This window comes from Molossus molossus, unplaced genomic scaffold, assembly GCF_014108415.1.
Source record: "Molossus molossus isolate mMolMol1 unplaced genomic scaffold, mMolMol1.p scaffold_m16_p_19, whole genome shotgun sequence".
NCBI classification, from domain to species: Eukaryota; Metazoa; Chordata; class Mammalia; order Chiroptera; family Molossidae; genus Molossus; species Molossus molossus.
Genome location: NW_023425354.1, coordinates 6,930,418 through 6,950,548, shown reverse-complemented (window position 1 = coordinate 6,950,548; position 20,131 = coordinate 6,930,418). Strand labels below are relative to the sequence as shown.

Here is a 20,131-nt window from a genome sequence, read left to right as displayed (position 1 = left end):
GTGAAGCTTCTCCTCCGTGGAGCCTTTCCCAAGCCTGCCGTCCATCCGTCCGCGATACTTCAGTGAAAGTGCCTATATAACAACACTGGCTGCACGAGACGGCCTTCCTCCCCAGTCAATACACAGTGTCAGGCCACATAACCCCCGGCTTACTTCCGCTGAGCCTGGGCCACAGCAGGTGCCTGATCAGTTCAGTCGCTGAATGAGCACAAATCAGCATCTGCTCCGACCCAGTCCAATGTGTGAGAGTGGATGTATACAAAATAACACAGGCAGCCAATCCATCGCAGCATCACTAATTGCACGTGTGTGTCGGGCACTGGTTTGAGCACTTCCCTCTAAGAACTCTAGACGTTGCCATCAATCTCTACATTGCGGATAAGGACGGAGACCAAGGCATAAGAGGTTAAGACCCAAATGAGCGGCAGACCAAGATTCAAGCCCGTTCGAGCCCACACACCTGCACGTGACACTTATGCTGCTAATTGAGCGGATGTTACTTGTATGCGCAATAGCGACAGGACTATCTGAAACCTGCCACCCAGCTTGGGATCTAGAAGCTGACCAATACCGCTGGCACTGTCTGTGCAGCACCCCCACCCCCACCCCCAGCCGCCCTCCTCCCTCCCCAGGAGGACAAATAGGCCAGATTCTGTTGACATGCCCTTCACTTTCATTGTGGTTTTACCACGTGCGGGCATATGGATCTCTAGACGTGCTGCTTAGTTTCGTTTCTAAACTTCATCAAAATGACATTACGTGACATAACGCCTACCCGGCGGTCGGGCGGACGTATGTTCCTGTGTTTTCTTCGCTAGTCCCCCACTGGCCACGCTTCTCTCTCCTCCGCGCTGCTGGGTAGAATCTATGCTGTTCGAATGGCTGTTTATGGATACAGACGCCCCTCGCCACTTCGGGCTTCGACTTTCACAGCTTCACTTTATTGCGGATTTTTCCAAATATATTCATTAAAAAGTTGATCAAGCCCTGGCCGGTTTTGCTCAGCGGTTAGAGCATCGGCCTGCAGTCCAGAGAGACCCGGGTTCGGTTCCCGCTAAGGGCATGTACCTCGGTTGCAGTTTGTCCCCGGCCCTGGTCGGTCGTGCGGGTGGCAGCCACTCGATGTGTCCCTTTCACATCGATGTTTCTCTCTCTCTCTCTGTTCCACTCTCTCCCCCCCACTCTACCTGAACAAAAAATGGAAAAATGTCCTTGGGTGAGGATTAAAAAAAAAAAAAAAAAAAGTTGATCAAGACAGTGAAAATGATAGAGCGTGCGCTCGGTTGTCTGAGTCCATTATACACCCCTGTGTTAAAATTACAATTACTGTACGTACGGACTGTAGGCCTGTGTACTCGAGCACCCCAGGAACCCTCCAACGCCAAGTGCAACCGCTAGAGTCTGGAATGGATTAACCACGATAGACGAGGGATGACTGTATATTGTTTACAGAGTTTACAAATAGCTCTTCACTCGTCATCTCTTTTTGGCATATAACCCTCATTCCTTTCTTTTTCTAGAAGGCTCTTTAGGAGGACGACCATGAAATGTGTGGGGAAAGGGACTGTGGGCATTTCTGAGCAGCCGGGGAATGTGGCTGGACACCCAGATCAGTATTTCTTGGATGTCCCATGGCCTGTAGGACAAGAGCACAGGACTTCAGTGGTTAGGAATTGGCTCTGGGCCTGGCCGGGTGGCTCAGTGGAGTGAGTGTCTTCCCGTGCACCACAGGCTAACCATGGGACTAACCCATGGACACAGAGGGGCTAATCCATGGACACAAGGGGGCTAACCCATGGACACAAGGGTACTAACCTATGGACACAAAGGGACTAACCCATGGACACAGAGGGACTAACTCATGGACACAAGGAGACTAACCCATGGAAAGAGGGACTAACCCATGGGAAGAGGGGCTAACCTATGGACATAGAGGGGCTAGCCCATGGGAAGAGAGGCTAACCTATGGACATAGAGGGGCTAGCCCATGGGAAGAGGGGCTAACCCATGGGAAGAGGGGCTAACCTATGGGAAGAGAGGCTAACCTATGGACATAGAGGGGCTAGCCCATGGGAAGAGGGGCTAGCCCATGGGAAGAGGGGCTAACCTATAATGAGGCATAGCCCTCGAGCAGCAGGAAGGAGGACCCCTGACACAGCATGCACGAGGCCTGGCCTTCGCTGGGAATGCCTGAATCTGGGCACTGAGCCTCCCACCCTCCTGTGACTTTGGGCCTCAGCACAGGCTCTGAGTGGATCCGCCCGAGCCAGATGCCAGTCTTGCCCTGGCCTCTGACTCACTCACTGTGTGACTTGGGGCAAGCTGCCCTATGTCTCTGGGCCTCCACTTCCCAGCCTATGAATTATTCCTGACTTCCCAGAAATCACTGGGGAGGTGAGCAAGGGAGCCCCCTGGAGCCAGGAGGTGCCATTACAGGTTGGCACTATTCACTGATTGCCAAGTCACATTAGACAGGACCGTGACCAACCTCAGTCACCTGGAAGGTGCTCACACATGGGAGAGGGGCAGGTGTGGGCCTCTGCTGACCATCAGTTAAGTGGTGAGTGAACTGACTGGGACCAAACTGATGAGAATGAGGACAAGATACTACAAAGCACCCAACGGTTTTCCCCACTTCCCTCCAAGAGTCCCAAGGCTGAGGGCTGGGGCTGCCACTCCCCAATCCCTGTCCTGGATTCCTTCCTCTTCCGAGGGCATCTAGAGGACAAACACCTTCAGATCGGAATGCTTTTCCAAATATTCAACATCTGGAAGGACCTGTTACAAAGGTCCCCTTTGTGTAGCCGGGAAATGGGCCGGCAATAAAACAGTTCCAGACCCTGCAGAGCTGGGAATGGGGCTGGGGAGAGAGGGGCAGAGACTGGAAGTGGGCGAAGGAGGTGGGCAGACCAGGTGGGGGGGGCACTGCCAGGAGGACACGTGTGAGAGCCAGGTCAGCAAGAGTTGTGCCCGGAGGAATAAAACAATACATAACAACCAGTGCTTATCTAGGGCTCCCTAGGTGCTGGGCGCTGCTATCTTGAGTGTCTTATTTCTGTGAAAGAACATTTAAGAGACAGTCACAGAGCGGGAGACAGATGTGTCTGAGAGGGTGTGTGGTATGATGTGGAGGAGACTGAATGAAACAGAAGGGTGGTGGAGAGATGGAGGAATTCACACAGTAAGGAGGGAATGCTTTTCACATCTGGGCAGGGCAAGGTAGAGAAATGACCAGTGCTGGAATGCGAAGAGGTGACAGGGTTCCAACTCTGTTTCTATACACCGTTATTCCCCAGGTCCTTGGGACCATGTGCTCGGAAGGCAGGTACAGGTGCCCTGTACCTCTGGTCCTTTCGCTCCAGCAGGTGGAGGTGCATATGTGTGTGCATGCCCACAGGGGTCGTAGAAACCTGCAATCACAGACCCCGGGATGCCAGGGATCTCCCCACCCAGCCTGCAATAAACAAGCAACACTCTGCCTGCACCCCAAGGCTGTCCAAAAACACTACAGGAGACATTTCTCCCTCTGTGGGAAGGTCTTTGGAGACTGAATGCCTTTGATGCCAAAACCCCTGTCAACAGTCTAGGAGTAGAGAGCTTTATCCTGATTCTTTCAAAAAGTATCTGGAAATCAATTCGGGCAGGATCTCAGAATCTTGGGACTAGAAAGAATGACAGGAATCTGGTCTCAAATTCGAAGTGAATGGAATGAACACATCGGAGGGCCTTGTTAAAATGCAGAGTCCCAAGCCCTGTCCCAGACCCAGTCAATGGGGAGTGGGAATCTGGGAATCTGCCTTTGGTAAACTCTATGGTGATATTTCAAAATGTACTTCAAGTGTGAGAAGTATTGGTCCAAATCTTGACCCAGCTTCTGAGAGAGCAACACTTCTGAGATACATGACTATTTATTCAATTCCATCTCTAAAAATGTATATTTTTCATATTTCTCAGGATTCAATGAGTCTTTTTCAACTTTTTTTTTTTAATATTCAATTTTACCTTTCTAAGCCTTCCTGTTGTTTATTTTTATTGAGCACAAATTATGTGCTGGATGAGTTCATTGCATATTTTCTTATTTAACATTCATGGCACTCCTTTGAGTTATGTATAGGATGGAGGCAATGAGAGAACAAGAAGAAAGGAGGTCATAAGAAAAGGACAAGAGAGACATGAGAGAAGACATTTCCTTGTCTCCTGGCTTTGGGGAAGCAACAAGCTGATTTTTTGGTGTATCCTGGTCATTTTTACAACCAGAGTACAGAGAGTGTCATCAAAACTCAGAATTGCTACATTTGGAAAAACAAAATTCTACTCTAGTTTGCCCAGACTCCCTTGCAGCTAGAATTAGCCATATACGTATTCCGGACCAATGGGATGTTACAGGAAGTTGGCTGAGGTGCTTCTAGGAAATGTTTTGCTTTCCTGATGAAAGGGAGGGATGCAGCTGGTACCGAAGCCCTCGCCCTTCAGCCTTGGGGAGTATTAGCTTGCAAGGGCTGGCACAACAAATTACCACCAACTTGGTGGCTTACAACAGAAACAAATTATTTCATAGTCTTGAGGCCAGAATCAAGCCTAAAATCTAGGTCTCAGCAGGAACACATTTCTTCCAAAGGCTCTAGAGAAGAATCCTTTCTTGCCTCTTCCACCTTCTGGTAGCTCTGGACATTCCCTGCCTTGTGGCAGCATCACCTCAGTCTCAGCCTCCACCTTCTGTCCTCTGTGTGCCCCTTCCTGTCTCTTATATGGACACGCTCATTGGATTAGGGCCCACTCTGATCCAGGATGATCTCATCTTGACCTTGACCTTAGTGACATCTGCAAAGGCCCTGTAAGGTCACATTCTAAGGTTCTGGGTGGACCTAAATTGGGGGGGGGGGGGGGGACACTATTTAACCCACTCCAGACGGGAACATGGGGCTGCAACAGATCCATGCTTGAGGAACAGGGGGGCAGAGGATGCTGAATTTCATTACAAATGTCATCATGCTGTTAGATTTATTAAACTTTATCGACCTGGTACTAAAAAGGAATAAAAGTTTAATTTAAAAAATGACACAGATGGTTTGGGGCACTTGTGGCAACAATCCAGAAGGTACAAGGAAAACGCCCCCAGCTGGGGTGGGTCAGGCTGGGAGACACGCAATGGTCTCCCCAGGAACCGCCGTGCAGCACAGCCGGGGCGTGCTCTCTCGGCCTGGGCTCAACAGTGTCCAGCCCTCCCTGGCGCGGATGCCCCACTGCTCCCCAAGCTAAGAAGGGCAAGCAGTCGGGACGGCATGCCATCCCTCACGAGGCCCGATCTCAGGAGCAGAGTGCAGAAGCGCAAGCTGAGCAGGGAAGTCAGGGCCGGGCTGCAGGGGAAGGAGAGTGACCACGCCGCTCCTCTCTGCACATCTGCCTCTCCAAGCCTGGCCTGGGGAACGCGGCCAAGATCGTAATCACCCAGCCTCGCTCTGGCACGCTGAGTGTGTGATACACCTGTCTCCACCATCAGGCAAATGAGTGGGTTCACAGGCAGAGGCCTGCCCGTCAAACAATGCTCCCCTTTGTCCCCGCCCAGCACTCGGGATCAGCAAGGAAGCCAAATCCATCAGCACTTGTCAGGCCCTTGACACACACAATGCAAGTTATGACCCACATTCCCCAGCAAAGCCCGAGGCTTCGCGCAGGCAGCTCTCCCTGACACGCAAAATGTCAGTCAACCTCCTAAAACCCAGGGTGGGGACCCGGGTGAGGGGGGTACCGGGCCCTCGACCCGAAAAACCAACCTGGGCCAGAGAAGGTGCCCCTGAAACTCTGACACTTGCTTTCTGAAAACCAGCCCCGAGAGCACTGCTTGGAAACACACGTCCCACATGGGCAGAGGGCTCTTCTGGCAACTCCGGCTGATGCGACACGCACGTGCGGTGCACGCCCCCGGCTCACACGTGCACACCCCCGGCTGACACGACATGCACGTGCGGTGCACACCCCCAGCTCACACGTGCACGCCCCCAGCTGACACGACACGCACGTGTGCGGTGCACGCCCCCGGCTGACACGACACGCACGTGCGGTGCACGCCCCCCGGCTCAGGTGGCCAGACATTTGAAGGGCTGACCCCGTCTGGGGAGAGAGAGGGTGGAAGCAGCGATTCCCAAGAGAGATCTGCTACATGGGCACCACCGACCAGAAAAGCATGACGCCTCCTCTGCCGCAACGAGGCGGAGGTTCTACAGAAGTTCGGGGATCCTGTGTCCTAGGGAACCCAGAAGTGGTTTCTGTGGGTGCTGCCCGTGTTGTGATGTGCATTTCTTGACAAGTCCTGCAACCCATCTCTGGCTGTCCTGTTCTGTCCCTTCAGCTCCCTCCCTTCCCCCACTCCACCGACAGGACCACCAGTCACCCAGACAGGAATACACAAGCATTTGCCCCCGACAACAGACTCCTAGATTGGCCCCAGCACTCGGCACAGAGGAGGGGACAGGAGAGAAGAGTGGGTTCAGCTCTGCTGTCCCTCTGGGGTGGGACCCCTGGCACCCGCTCCCGAGGCCATGGGTGACAAGGCACATTCAGAGCCGTGACTGCCGCTGAGGTAGCCGAGCTCCCTGGACCCTTCCCTGCGCTCCCTCCACAGGCTTCTTCTGGGAATGAGAGGAGCGAATGAATGAGTTTCGAGAAAGGCGCATGTTTCTTTAGAAGCACAGGATATTTGAGTCGAATTACATCAGGTAAGATTTTTATTGTTTTTGGTCAAAAGCCAGGACTCAATTTAAAGGGCAGGAATAAGTTGTATGCAATATTTAAAGTATATTACATAATGCCACTTTTCTTTTTCTTGGTGTAAGAAAGTATTTTCCTTTTTGAGATACATACTGACCTGCTTATGAATAAAATGATGTGAACTTTTTTTTCAAAATAATGAGGAAGAGGGAGGTGAAGTGGGCCAGGTTGGCAGGGGTTGGGGGCTGTTGGAACTGAGTGATGGGTACATGGGGGTTCATGCCACCATTCTGTTTACTTGAGTGTAGGTCTGGAATTCTCCATAATAAAATGTGGAACAAAAATAAATTTCAAAGATCAAAACAGAACGTATGAACTTCTGTGAGCATGGTCAAGCCAGTGATCACATCTGGGCTTGCTTTCAGATTGTAACGGCTAACATAGATTCAGAGTTGCTTTGTTTAAAAAAATTTTTTATTCTTCATTAATTTTAGAAAGAGAGAAAGTGAAAGGGAGAGAGAGAGAGAGAAACATCGATGAGAGAGAACACTGATTGGCCGTCTCCTGCACGCCCCCCACTGGGGATTTGGCCCACAACCTGGGCATGTGTCCTGACCGGGAATCGAACCAGCGACCTCTTGGTGCATGGGTCGATGCTCAAGCACTGAGCCACACCGGCCAGACCGGATTTGCTTTTTATAACCAGACAGTAAAAAGGTGAGTAAACACAATAAAGCACTCACCATTCTGGGTAGGGTTGCAGAGCACTTTAGTGACATTTATCCCCAAACACTTGTGCGGCAGTACCAGGTTCGTCATAATACAGATCAGGTGGACCAAAGGCAGTTCCTAAACTCAGGATACACTGGGGTCAAAGCTGTGGGATGGTTTAAAAGAAGACTGGCCCAAAATCCCTTGAGCAGAAGGAAAGGCAGGCTGGCTGGCAAAAATCGCTTTTAATCACCAAGCCCTCCTAGGTAAAGCGGTCAAAGTAAGGACATTGCTATTCTTTCCACAGGATGATGGAGAGGGTTCACCGGTACACTGCTCAAGCTAGTGTCGTCCACTGAACCTTCGCTTCTTGCTATTTTTGTCCTTGGGAAGTAGAGACGTGATATAAAAAATAACCAGTTCAATCCCTGAATCAGAACAGTCACATCCAAGTGCATAGGTGCTCTCTTTCCTTCTGATTGGCAAGATCTAATCTCCTTCTCAGCTCATGTTAGTACCGAGTGCCCTGGGCTGGTGCAATGACTCTGTGTACCTGCCAACAGACTCTAAATAAAGATCGGTGCTGACCAATGCGTGGGATGGGGGCAACCCAGGAAGTCAGCGACTCAGCCCAAAGCATCAGGTGCTTAGGAGTGCTGTCTCCAGGGGCCAAACAGGTGGGACCAGCCTCCCTGACCAGTAAAAGGAGGAGAAAATGGAAGCTGAGCTCGTGGTGGGAGGAACTGGGCGTGGGTGGTGGCGGCAGCCCTGAGCAGGGAAGGGTGTGTTTCATGTTTCGGAGGGAGCCTTGTGCCCTACTTGTCTGCTGCACTTTACCAAACCACAAAGCCCTGCTTGGCACTCCCCTGCCAAGGCTGATCCCAATCTGCTATGCTATCAGCATTGTCATCTCTTCCAGAGACACGCAGTTAGTGCTGTGAATTCTGAGACCTCATCTAATCCCGTCTTTTCCCAAAGCCATGTTGTCTGACCATCCGGGCCTGCGGTAGCACGTCCCCACAGGTGCCAACGGTGCCAGCCTGCGTCCCCGTTAACTTCCCTCTCCCTGTGTCCCTTAGCTGCCCCTTTGACCCCAACCCTACCCCAACCCAAACCTTCCACCCATTTTCATCCTTATCTTTCGTAGCTGGGAGATGAATATTCAGAATGACAGAGACCACGGAGGAAGGATCTAAACCTGAGCTTCCCTTTAACCTTGATGGTTGCGTCATTCAACCAGACTGTCACTGTGTACGGTACCTGGACCGACTGGGGACTAAGAGGTGATTGCCTGGTGGAACTGTGAGGACGATGATGGGAAACTGGCATCGGTGTTTCTGGTTTGGAAAAGGGGGATATTCTACTCTTCAGCACCTGCCAACCCAATAGGTTTGCCCAGACTTTTACATTTGCCGAGGATTCTACATTATACAAACACACACCCCTACGTCCACCCTCCTCTCAGACAGACCTAACTTACTGGGTACAGAGACAGCTCTTAGGAAGGAGGACGATATGGCTCATGAACCTTTCCCATTTCCAGAGCATCACCGCCAGATGCCCTGAAACATCTCCCTGACATTGAAGTTTGGGTCCCAAAGTTAAGGCTTGACTTTGACCTACAAGAGTTGTGTTGTTGTTTTTATTACACAAGTTGACTATATAACTTTTGAATATGTAGGTATATTAAAAAAATCCTTGGGAGACTTGTAGGTCTATATACTCTTACAGACCTGGGTGTGGGCTCTGATTTTCGGTTCTTCTTGTCCCTTCCTTTCCTGTTGCCTGCAACGTATAGTCAATGGCTGAGACTTGCCATCGCCATGAGTGTGTCTCGTTGGGGGTTGATCTGTAAAAGTTCCTAGGCCAAACTAGAGGCAGTGACCAAAATTAAGGCATCCCAGTAGGTGTCAGCATGGAAACAGTGACTTGAATCCAAAACATTTTTATACTGAGCTCTGCTGTGTTCGTGAGAGGTGGGGTAGGAGGGAGGAGACCTGTAGACGATGCTCCAGCTCCCATCACTGGGTCATGGAAAGAAGTCAAGAGTTGGCCACAGCTCTCTCACCTAAGTTCAGGGGATCAGCTCATGGAAACTCCTCAGAGAAGAGGAAGGCAGACAACCAGGACTGATTCCACGGGGTTTAAGCAGCACAGTCCATCTCTCTCAGTGGGCGCCCTTGACTCCTGTCTCCGCCCTGCTCACTGGACCCTCCCATCTTCGCATCGCACCACTCAGACGTGCACATGCAAGAGCGGGAACAAAGCGGATCACACCTGCGTGTAGTTTGTCGTGTCAGGCTTATCCTGATTGGTGAAACAGATGACCATGAACCTACGAAACCATCCTGAGTGACCAGGTCTATGAGCCACGATAATATGACAAAGGGGATATGGTTCCTATGACTATGTCACCCTGTGTAAGATTCCCCCTTGCTAGCAAACGCACCAGGAGGCTGGTTGGATGAAGTAAGCAACCCTGTTGGGAAAGTCTACATGCCAAGGGATAGCAAGTAGTCTCTAGTATCTGCTGGTGACCCCTAGGAGCTAAGGAAAGCCTTCAGCCAACAGTCAGCAAGACGCTGGGCCCTAGTCCCATAACTGCAGGGAACTGAATTCTGCCAACCACCTGAGGGCTCGGGGAAGCAGTCTTCCCAGCAGGCCTCTGGATGAGAGCACAGCCCAGACAGCGGCTTGACTGCAGCCTGAGCCTGAGACACCCGAGCAGAGGACCCAGTGAAACCATGTCCAGACTCCCGACCCAGAGGAGCTGAGACAGTGAAGCGTCTTCTCAAGCCACTCAGTTCACGGGAGTTTGTTTTACAACAATAGAGAAGGAGTACTATGACCGTCTCCCACCGAGTCACCAAATACAACCATCATCCACGTGGACAAAATCTACAGATGCGTGAACTATTTATTTAAGACTGGTCTTTTTCTTTTAACTTGCATTATGGGCTTGTTAGTAAATGAAAAAAATTTACTTTAATGTCATTTCATATGTTGAATACAATCAGCGTTTTCATGGAAAAAGCAGAAAGGGAACAGATTCCTATAGAAGAGAAAACATTGACGTCTTAAGTGCTCATCTTAAATCAGTCCATTGTCCTCTCCCATGGGATACCCTCCAGTGTGTGACAGTGACCCAAGTGCATCCAGACCCCTAACCCTAAAGGGCAAAGGTCAGAGAAGGCAGACATCCCAAACACCCTTTCTGAACACCTACAAAGCAGAACCAAACTGTGGCCAAGGGCCTGTCCTCTCTCTGCGTGCTTCCCCGCAAGCTGGCTCCACATTTTCCTGTTTCCCTGACGCATCCTGGACTTCTGGAGGTCGTGGCACCTGCAGCCCATGAAGGGAGAAACTAGCCTGGCCTGACACCCCAGTGCTGGATCCTCGTCAACTCCAAGCAACCAGATCCACCCCCTCTCTGCTAGACAGAGAGAGGGGCCGGTGACAGACACATCCACTTCATGGCTCAGTCTGCCCGAGATCCCACACAATTTCCAGTCTGATCTTTTCATTTGGGGAAGGATCATGGGGTACAGGGGTGCTGAGATACAGACCCCAAGTTCTATCCTGTGCAAAGCATCATATCCTTTTCCCTGGGCCAACACCATCCAGTTGCCCTTCTAGCTCCTCCATCCACCCATGTCTTCCGTGCTTGGGAACAGAGGGCAGGAGCCTAGTGTGCTAAGGAAAGGGGAGAGTCCTGAGGCTGGGCAGTGGCGGTCTCAGTAACAGCTGTCTCTTGGGGACAGATGGTGGCCATGCAGTGCCTCTTTGCTTTGAAGCCACTGGCAGAGCCCGGGCACTGTCCAGAGGATGGGAAATAGAAGGGAAGAGGGAGGAACAGATTCGGGGGTGCTGTTGGCCACAGTGCATTGGCAGCCGGGGACCGGCCTCCCTCCTGCATCCTGCCAGGCTCGGTCCTTCCGGCTGGAGCACAGAGAAGCAGAACTGTGAGCTGTGTCCCTCCTTGGTGGCCACACTGCCGCCCCTTCTCACAGCTGCAGGCCGGGCTGTGTTAGGAAGAGGGCGGGAAAGTGAATTCACTCCGGAGGGCTTGTGCAGCTGGTGAGGAGCCTCGAGACCCCAGCCCTGGGGCAGTTGTTCAAAAGCTGGGGCCAGCGGTGAACCGACCTCAAAGCCAGGGAAGCCGGCGTTGCAGGGGGGCCGGTTCACAGGCGCCCCTTCCAAAGCCCTGTGCCCAATGTCTTGTTTGTACTATTGCACAATTTTTCCCAAAGAGCGCTCCTGAAATCCTACAAACTTCACATCCCTCAACGAGGGCCTTGCAAGGGACCAGCTGGGAGCTACCGGCCACAGACAGGCGGCAGGGCGCCCCGGGGAACCAGGGGTACCTTTGGTGGCATCCGGCTGGCCTTGCCAAGTGGGGTGACAGAGGATATGCGTTGGGTCCCTGCGGCTGGCCCAGGAAGGCGGGTCCCAGGGCGTCCCGGGGGCGCTGCTGGTTGCGTGCAAAGCTGGGGCGCGGCCGCCCGTCCAGCCCCGCCCCGCGCAGGTAAACAGCGCCGCCCGCCCGGCCCGCCCCCGGCGCCACGCCAGGGCCAGGGAGGCCGAGGCCCGCGGCGCCCTCCTCCCTCCCCCACCACTCCCCCCCTCCCCCGGGAACGTGCGCCGGCGCAGGCAGCCTCACCTGGCCTGGGCGCCCCCCGCCCACCAGGCAGTCGGATCGCACCTGCGGGCCTGGCCGGCTGGGCCCAGGGCGGATACCCCGGCGGGGTGGAGGGTGGGAAGCCGACCTGGCCAAGAGGGGAGCTTAAGTGCGAACCGGTGGAACTCTATACACTTAAAAAATCTCTTTGTTACACGCATCATACCTCAGTGCCAAGGAAGGGGGAAAGACCAGCCCCTGGGCCCATGTGCTTCCAGTTTTCACCAAAACATTTATTGGGGGGGGAGGGGGGAGGTGTGGCAGGAGAAAGCTCTGGGCGGGGGGCGGGAGGGAGGTCGATCTCTGCATTCTCAACAAAGCAGGGCCGGCCCCTGGCTATCCCCCCCTTGGCCCCTGGCTATCCCCCCCCCCCTTGGCGGGTAGGACTTCCTGGGCCTCCCCTCCCATGTCAGGCAAGCGGGGAGGAGGGTTGAAGGAGAGGGTTAGAGAGGCGGTCAGTGTCAAGGTCATTCCCATCCGGTGGAGGTAATGCAGTCCTTTGAGGAGTGATGCTCAGGATCTAGGGACAGCCGTGGGGGCCAGGGCAGCCACAGGAAGCTGATTTTGAGATGTGAGCCCGGACCTCTGGCTTCCTTGGATCGAACCCATTTTCAAGCCTGGTTCCCCGGTAGGTCCAGGGGACTCCCCAACAGCCCTCCATTAGGTTCCTTGTCTAAGTACCCGGGCTCTGGATACTGTCTGCAGCCAGAAGGCGAACTCACTTTCTCATCGGACCTCTTTCCTTTGCTCCTACTGGAAGGGAGAACGTCAGGACGAACCTTTTAGTTAGCCCTCACGTGACCCACCCTGGAAAGGCAGCTGAGGCCTCCACACAGCACAGGTCGTCCACGACAGCTTCCCTTTTATTGATATTAATCACAGTTATGAGGTCTCGTCCATCAGAAAGTTGTCATCATGTAGAACTACATACAAAGACATGAAAATACACACACACCAACCACCGGAACAAATCTTCGCAACCACCCAAACCTCTGGATCCGTCTTCGGTTTTGACCACCGGTGCTCCAGCAAACATACATTGGTTGGCCCCGCATAAGGTTGGCCTTTGGGGGTCTTTGGGCATTCACAGAGCAGGGCATTCACCCTTGAAAGCGATCAAGCATGTAAACTCCTGGGCTGCCTGCCATGTCTGCAGGGCCGGCTCGAGGTCCTGCGTGCTCCTCTGACCACGCAGGACGGCAGGACTTAGCTGGCTTTGCAGCAACTAAGTCCTGTCACCCAGGCGGGAGAAGCTACGTGTACGGAGGAACAGACTGGCATCTAGGCTAGTTCAAGTCATTGCTTAGGATCATGTCAGAATGATGACTTGCTGAAAAAATTTACTTAAAAGGGGAAATGTACAAATCTCTCTTTTCCCCACCCATTCTTCTCGTCTCATTCTAAACACTCTGGCCAAATTCCAGCAAAGCCTGCTGCGGTTTATGAATTCCGGGTCAGGTTACAAGTTACCAGATGGCCAGCAGAGAAGGACCCATCGCAGACGCCGAAGGTCTTCCTTCCCTTCACTTCAATTAGCTTACGTGGCTCCGTCCACAGGTAAGTGAAGGGCATGAGTTCTAGCGGTTGGCTGGAGTCCCCAAGTCTCTTAGAAAAATGAAGGCTATAAACTTATCAAAATAAATGTCACGGGACTTGGATACCATGGCAAACCAGTGTGCTCTTGGAATCCATGGAGAACAGAGGTCTCTGGCCAAAGCTAGCCTCTTCTCTGCACAGGGCTCACTGTGTGTTCACAGCTGTCGTAATTCCCTAAATTTCAAAATGTCAATCTTTGCAAGAAAAAGAGAGCGAGAGAGAGACTAGCTGATCCCCCCTTTGCCTGTGCCCCCACCCCATTCAGTGCCTCCCTTGGGGAAACAGAGGAAGGTCGGCCCTCCCGGGCTGACCGGGCCTTGCAGAGTAGCAGAGGTCATGTCCACAATGCTCCAGTTCCAGATCGGGAGGGACAGACGAGAGGTGTCCCGGCCCTTTTCTGAGTCACTAGGCACAGATGTGTAGGAGACGCCTCTCTGGGTAGCTGGCTTCTGCAGGTGACCTTGGGGAGTCGCCGTGGAGTCGATGGAGGGAGACGGAAGGGCAGAGATGAGAATTCCCTGAACTGTAATTCCACTGAAGACAGACTCCACTCAGTGGCCACACACAAACCTGTAGTTCCATTGACACCTTGAAATTCCAAAAATAAAACCAGTATCTCCCTCAAAAGAAAAGTAAGAATTGTCATATAATCACAGTCGATCAGGATAATGAGATGCAAAGGAGAGAAAGTAAAACTGTTTAATGCGAAGACAGAGGTCCGTGGTCCCGTGGAAGCCAGGCACTGCTGTGTCCTCGTCCGCCTCTCCTGGGGCCGGAAGCCCTTTGGCACTAGCCCAGGCCCACGTCCAGTGACATCATCACCACGAACCCCAGGATGGAGGCCCAGGACGCCAGTTTCCCATTCCCACTGGGAGGGAAGAAGAAGAAAAGTGAGACCTCCGTGCGCTGGGGGATCCCGTCCAAGCTGGGAGCGTCCTCAGCCAGGCCCCTTCCAGCCGGAAATACCCTCCCACTATTAACACCAGTAGTGCTGCTGACCACTCATGTTTACTGGGGCTGCACGGCGGCAGGCAAGCTGCTGAACTCGCGTCCTCGCCAGGGACAACCACGTGACCATCACTCCCATTTTCCTGGCAGGGGAGCTGCGGCACGGGGAAGTTAAATGACTTGCCGAAGGTCACCTGTCGGGACTCTGGGATCCCTGCTTCAGTAATACATACACAGCGGCAGCTGAGTTCTTCAAGGTCTTACTTAATGTGAACGTAAACTAGCCTCAAGATCATTCTGTTATAGAAGCCAAAGGAAACACAGAGAGGGAGCCCCAGCCCCTGACACCTGGTCTGAGCTAGACCGTGAGACCCCGGATGTAGAGCTTTGGCTACCAAAGCTCACCCGCTCCTCATTCCGGCCCCAGGAAAATCTAGGGAAGGTGGGAGGGAGGGAGAGGAGGAGGGAGAGGGAAAGGAGGAGGCAGGGAGAGGGAAGGAGAATATTCAAAAGTAGTAGTTTGTTTTGGGGGGCAGGTGGGGATGCTTCATAGTATGTGGTGTGCCCCTCCCCCCGCCCATACTGCTCTCTTCTAGTCCCTGGGAGCACAGCTGCAGAGGGGCTGAGGATGATCTTGGGACGGGGTGGGGAGGGAGGGAGGGGGTAAAGAAGGGAGTGGCTGGGGCCTCCCACTGGGACAGGGACAGATGGGGGCGGGGAAGCTCTCCCACCTGATCTGAGCTTCGGGGATGATGTCGTCCATGACCACGTAGACCATGGCGCCAGCAGCGAAGGCCAGAGCGTAGGGCAGGATGGGCTCGGCCAGAACCACAGCAAAGGCCCCGAAGAGCCCGGCCAGGGGCTCCACCATGCCGCTCAGCTGCCCGTACCTAAGGGGAGAACGGAGGCACGTGCCAGTGTGGGGAGCCCGGCGGACCGCGGACCCGACTCCGGGACACCATGCCTCATCCGCGTCCGACCTGAGCCGGCGGGCTGCAGCGTTCCACCGTCGCTCAGCACCCGTGCCTTCCCCACAACCTCTTACAGCTCAGCTGCACCCCCCCCCCCCGCGGGATTTTTAAAGTTGTAATCTCCTACATTGCTTTTCTAACATAACAGCATTACTGGACCCAGTGCTCGTGACACCTGCGTGCAGTCCAGCGGTTTGCAGTCTGTTCACAGGCTGTGCAATCAGCACTGCTATCTGATCCAGAACGTGTTCATCACCCCAGAAAGAAACCCCATACCCATCAGCAGCCACGCCCCATTCCTCCCCGCCCCCCCCCAGCCCCCGGCAACCACCAATCTACTCTCCATCTATACAGATGTGCCCACGCCAGCCGCTCCTACGGATGGGATCTCACACAATACGTGGTCCTTCTCCTGGACGTATTTCACGCCCGTAATGTCCCCCAGGGGCACCCACGCGGGGTCAGCACGAGTCCGTCTATGACTGGTTAACTCCGCTTCGTGTGGGTGCTGCACGGTATACGTCCATCCATCACCTACGTCTACGTTGTCATTTGAGGGACAGGACCCTGATTCCAAGCGGCAGGGGTATTTCCCAAGGACGGGTGTGCCTGGCACGTCTAGGGGTGTAGGCTGCAACGGCACCCCTCCGAAGGGAGCTATACCCGCCCAGCGCTGCGGCAGAGGTGGCCTGCCTGGCCTGTCGTATCCGGGGCCTGTCCCCACGACCCCCATCTTTGATTAAGGTGACAGTCTCCTTTTCAGAAAGTCCCTTTATTTGCCCCAGGGAGAGTGGGTCTCTGTTGCTTAAAACCAAACGAGTCCCGACTGAAGCGGCAGTCACGGGGCGCAGAGCATTCGGGGAGGAAATAACCTGGGCTCCCCAGTTGAGATCCGCTGGCAAGAGACACCTGCGGCAGGCCGGACGCTGAGAGACAAGGGGCGGGGACATCTCTCCCACCGTCCCTCGCTGTGGCATTCGGGAACATACTGTATGATCTCAGAACACACATCTGAGCCTCAGTCCTTCCGTCTGTGAAATGGGAGTGAGAGGTCCTCCCGCCCAGCCTGCTAGGTGACGGCCCGCACGGGGAAACCTCTAAGGGGGCCATGACCGTACGTTTCTTTCGTGTACGTAACTCCTGGCGTGGCTTTGTCATTTGGGAAAAGGGGGGCTTGACGTCAAGCCCAGACTGGAGTGAGAATTTTTTAAGAGCTAAATCTCGGTCTGGATGCTGACCACGAAGCCCATTCACTGTGAGATGACATGAGTCTTGGGCTCAGGGTACCCGCAGTTACCTCTGTGGTCATCTTGCCCTGCCCTCACCCAGACCCTCCCTCCCGTTGCCTCCAACACCGGAGAAGGGGATCAGAGGGGGAAAGACATCAGCTTCAGTATGCGTAAGGAGTGGCAGGCCCGCAGGCCGTGCAGAATGGAAGGCGTTTCTAGTGCTGCTGTTGGCTGTCAGTCCTTCTCAACGCTCTTACCGTACCTTCTAGAACAGAGGTTGTTTGCACCAAGAGGTGGCCGGGGCTGAGGCCTGAGCTGAGGGGTATATCAGACCTCCAGTCTCGGAGTCACCAGTGGTGAGCGGGGTGACTGGAGCTGGTCACCTACACTCGGGGCCCCGGTTTCCTCCCCGAACACTGGGGACTCACCTCACATGTCACCGAAAAGGTAAAATTAAGGAACAGACGAGAAAGCTCTCTGGGGACTATGAAAACACTGGGCATCACCTCCCTGGACACTATTGACAAAGGTTCTGATAGACGCTGCAAGGATGGCTCTCGGGGACCAAGGCCGTGGAGACATGAGCCCCGGTGAAGCCATGAGACATTAACGTGGACACGGGGTCCACCTCAGCTCTTCCCCCAGGGGAGAGAACCGGCACTGAATGAATGGGCGTGGCGTGGCCATCCACGGAGGGGTCTGCACAGGGAAGGTGGCCATTCGGGCTGGTTTAGGTAAAGGCTGAAGGTCAAGAGATGAGTGTCTTGAGGTTTCTCCCAGCCCTGGAGGTGCAGGACTCAGCCAGGCTGCTGGCGTCTCACCAGAAGCTTCCCGGCCAGAAGCCGGCACGGAGGACAGCCCTGACTTCACACCGGCCCTGACCTGGCCCGACGGTGGCGCCCGGAGCACTTACCAGAACGCTCTCCAGGTGGAGAAGCCCGCCCCTCGCAAGGGAAGGCTGACGGCGAGGCCCTCTGGGAAGTTCTGGACCCCAATTCCAATGGCTAAGTTCCTGAAAGACCAAGAAGACACATGAAGGCGGTGGGCCAGACCCGAGCCGCCCAGACAGGAGCCCCAGCCTCGGCCCCCTGCACCCTGCGGTGTTGGAGATCCAGGTGAGATGGGGCAGGGGAGGAAGGAGGACTCAGGAGCCGCAAAGGGCCCTGCATCGTGGTCTGCTGGCCTCTCCCAGGGGTGCCTACGTTATCTCAGGCAGCTAGCTCTCCCCTTTCGCTCTTGACAGGAGAGGCTCAGACGAGCTCTGACCCTGTCCCCTGACCCACGGGGCACCACACGGGGAAAGAGCGTACGTATTTTAGACTTTGAGGGCCACTACTCAACTCTGTCATTGTAGTGGAAGAGCAGCCAATAGGTAAGCAAATGAGTGTGGCTGTGTTCCAATAAAACTTTATTTACAAAGTCAAGTGATGGGCCGGATTTGACCCAGAGGCTGTCGTTTGCCGATCTCTGCCCTAGTATCTCAGCGGCTGCAGAAAGACCTGACCAGATGGAACCAAAGACCCAATGAGGGTCTTCCAATGAGCAAGGCGGTCAAAGGGTCTGACCGGATGTGGAAACAGCACTTGGTGACTGGCTTGCGGTCCACTGCGGTCACCTGCCCTCACGTTCACAGGCAAGAGCATGGCTTATCCCCAACCTGACCACAGAGAGTTGCCAGCCTAATGTCACCAGCAAGTCAAGGTGGGGCTCCCCGTCCAAAGTCCTCGCCAGGACGCGGCGCTGACTGCACCATCCGCCAGGCGGGCTGTGGGAGCCTCCTCCACATCCTGTCCAGGAGCCACCATCCCGATAAGCAGCACAGAAACTCCATTCTTCTATCCCTGGCAAGCCAGGGTGCCCTGCCCTGCCCCAGCACTGGCATGGGGCTCCCAGCCCAACCGGGTGCCCCACCCCTTGGGATCCTGCCAGGGACTCTGGGTGCCACCTCGCTGGGTGACCATGGAATCTCTCCTGAGGGCTCCTGCGCTCCTTCACCCCACACACAGCAAGGGCTGGACCACAGCGTCTCTGACCTTTCCCCTTCATGTGTGTCCCTTAACTTGGCTTTCCTCTACACACACACATACGCACGCGCACACATGCACGCACATGCATGCTCACACACGCGCGCACACTCACGCACATGCACACTCACATGTATGCACACATATATGCACACTCGCATGCACGCCCATGCATGCACATGCATGCTCACACATGTGCGCGCGCACTCACGCACACGTGCACGCACGCACATGCACACTCACATGCATGCACACATACATGCACACTCACACGCACGCACACGTGCACATGCATGCACTGGCCCACCCTGGTCCCTTGCTCCGCCCTATGCTGTGCATCTGCGGGGATGACCCAGTGGAAGGGCTCAGGCCTCAGCCCTCTGTGCCCCTGCCACCGGCATCAGCTCCAGACAGTGAATTAAACCCCGAGCTCTCAGCCCTGGCTGCTCCAGGCACCGGGGACCCAAGTGCCATCAAGGGGACGAGGACGAGGGTGGTGGCTGCACTCAGGAGCCCCTCCCCTGCCATCCTGACACCCAGCTGAGGAGCACGGCAGGGTGGCCCAGCTGGGAGCCGAGGACATCGGCGGCCGCTCGGGAGTGCGTCAGGTGGCCTGTGGACTGGGTGCTTTCTGGGCACAAAACCCGATTTGGGGAGGCCTCGGGGGGACCCTTGCAGACAAAGCGCAGAGCATCACAACAGAGGGTCATCGGGGGAGACAGGACGCATCAACAACAGTGATGGGGACGACGGCCACCGCGTGTCCAGGGGCAAGGACAGAGTTGGCAGGGCTGGTCCCTCGGCAGTGGAAGCTCAGAGCAGACTTAGAAGCGGTGGCACCCAGGTGGCAAGCAGGGATGGGACAGGGTGACAAGCTCACACCCTCCCGCAGCCCTGCTGTGCTGGCCCTGTGGCCTCCCCACGGAGGGACCCCCTGGAGCAGCGGGGCCTTGGCGGGGCCCCACAGAGGGCCACCGCCCGATGGTTAACTTCGGGGAGGAAAGGCCCAAACGAGAGGCTGCGAGCGTACAAAGCAGGACCCCCGAGCGCTTCGGGGAGACAGAGGAGCCGCTGCCCCCTGCCCTGCTCTTCCGCCGGGGCACAGACACCGGCACCAGGCTGCGCCTCGGCAAACCAGCGGGAAGGGACGGGCCTGGGAATGAAGGGCTCTTTGAGGATGGAAACCACAGGCTGTCCCCTGACAGCGTCCCTGCCCTTCGGGGCGTGGTCAAACCAAGCCCCAGGGTGACCTGTGGCCCAGGCCCG

General features: G+C 54.8%; 1 protein-coding gene across 3 annotated transcripts in view; it reads right to left on the bottom strand.

Annotated features, from left to right (window-relative positions):
• Positions 1-12,952: 12,952 nt before the first annotated feature.
• Positions 12,953-20,131, bottom strand: part of SLC39A11 (solute carrier family 39 member 11) — a 306,424-nt gene continuing 299,245 nt past the window's right edge. For all 3 annotated transcript variants that reach the window (XM_036269192.1, XM_036269193.1, XM_036269190.1), the window contains exons 8-10: positions 17,755-17,853; positions 15,373-15,531; positions 12,953-14,561 (exon numbers count right to left, since the gene is read on the bottom strand). In XM_036269192.1, the coding sequence (XP_036125085.1) occupies positions 14,483-14,561; positions 15,373-15,531; positions 17,755-17,853 (337 nt within the window). In that variant the 3' untranslated portion in view covers positions 12,953-14,482. The remainder of the gene's footprint in view (positions 14,562-15,372; positions 15,532-17,754; positions 17,854-20,131) is intronic.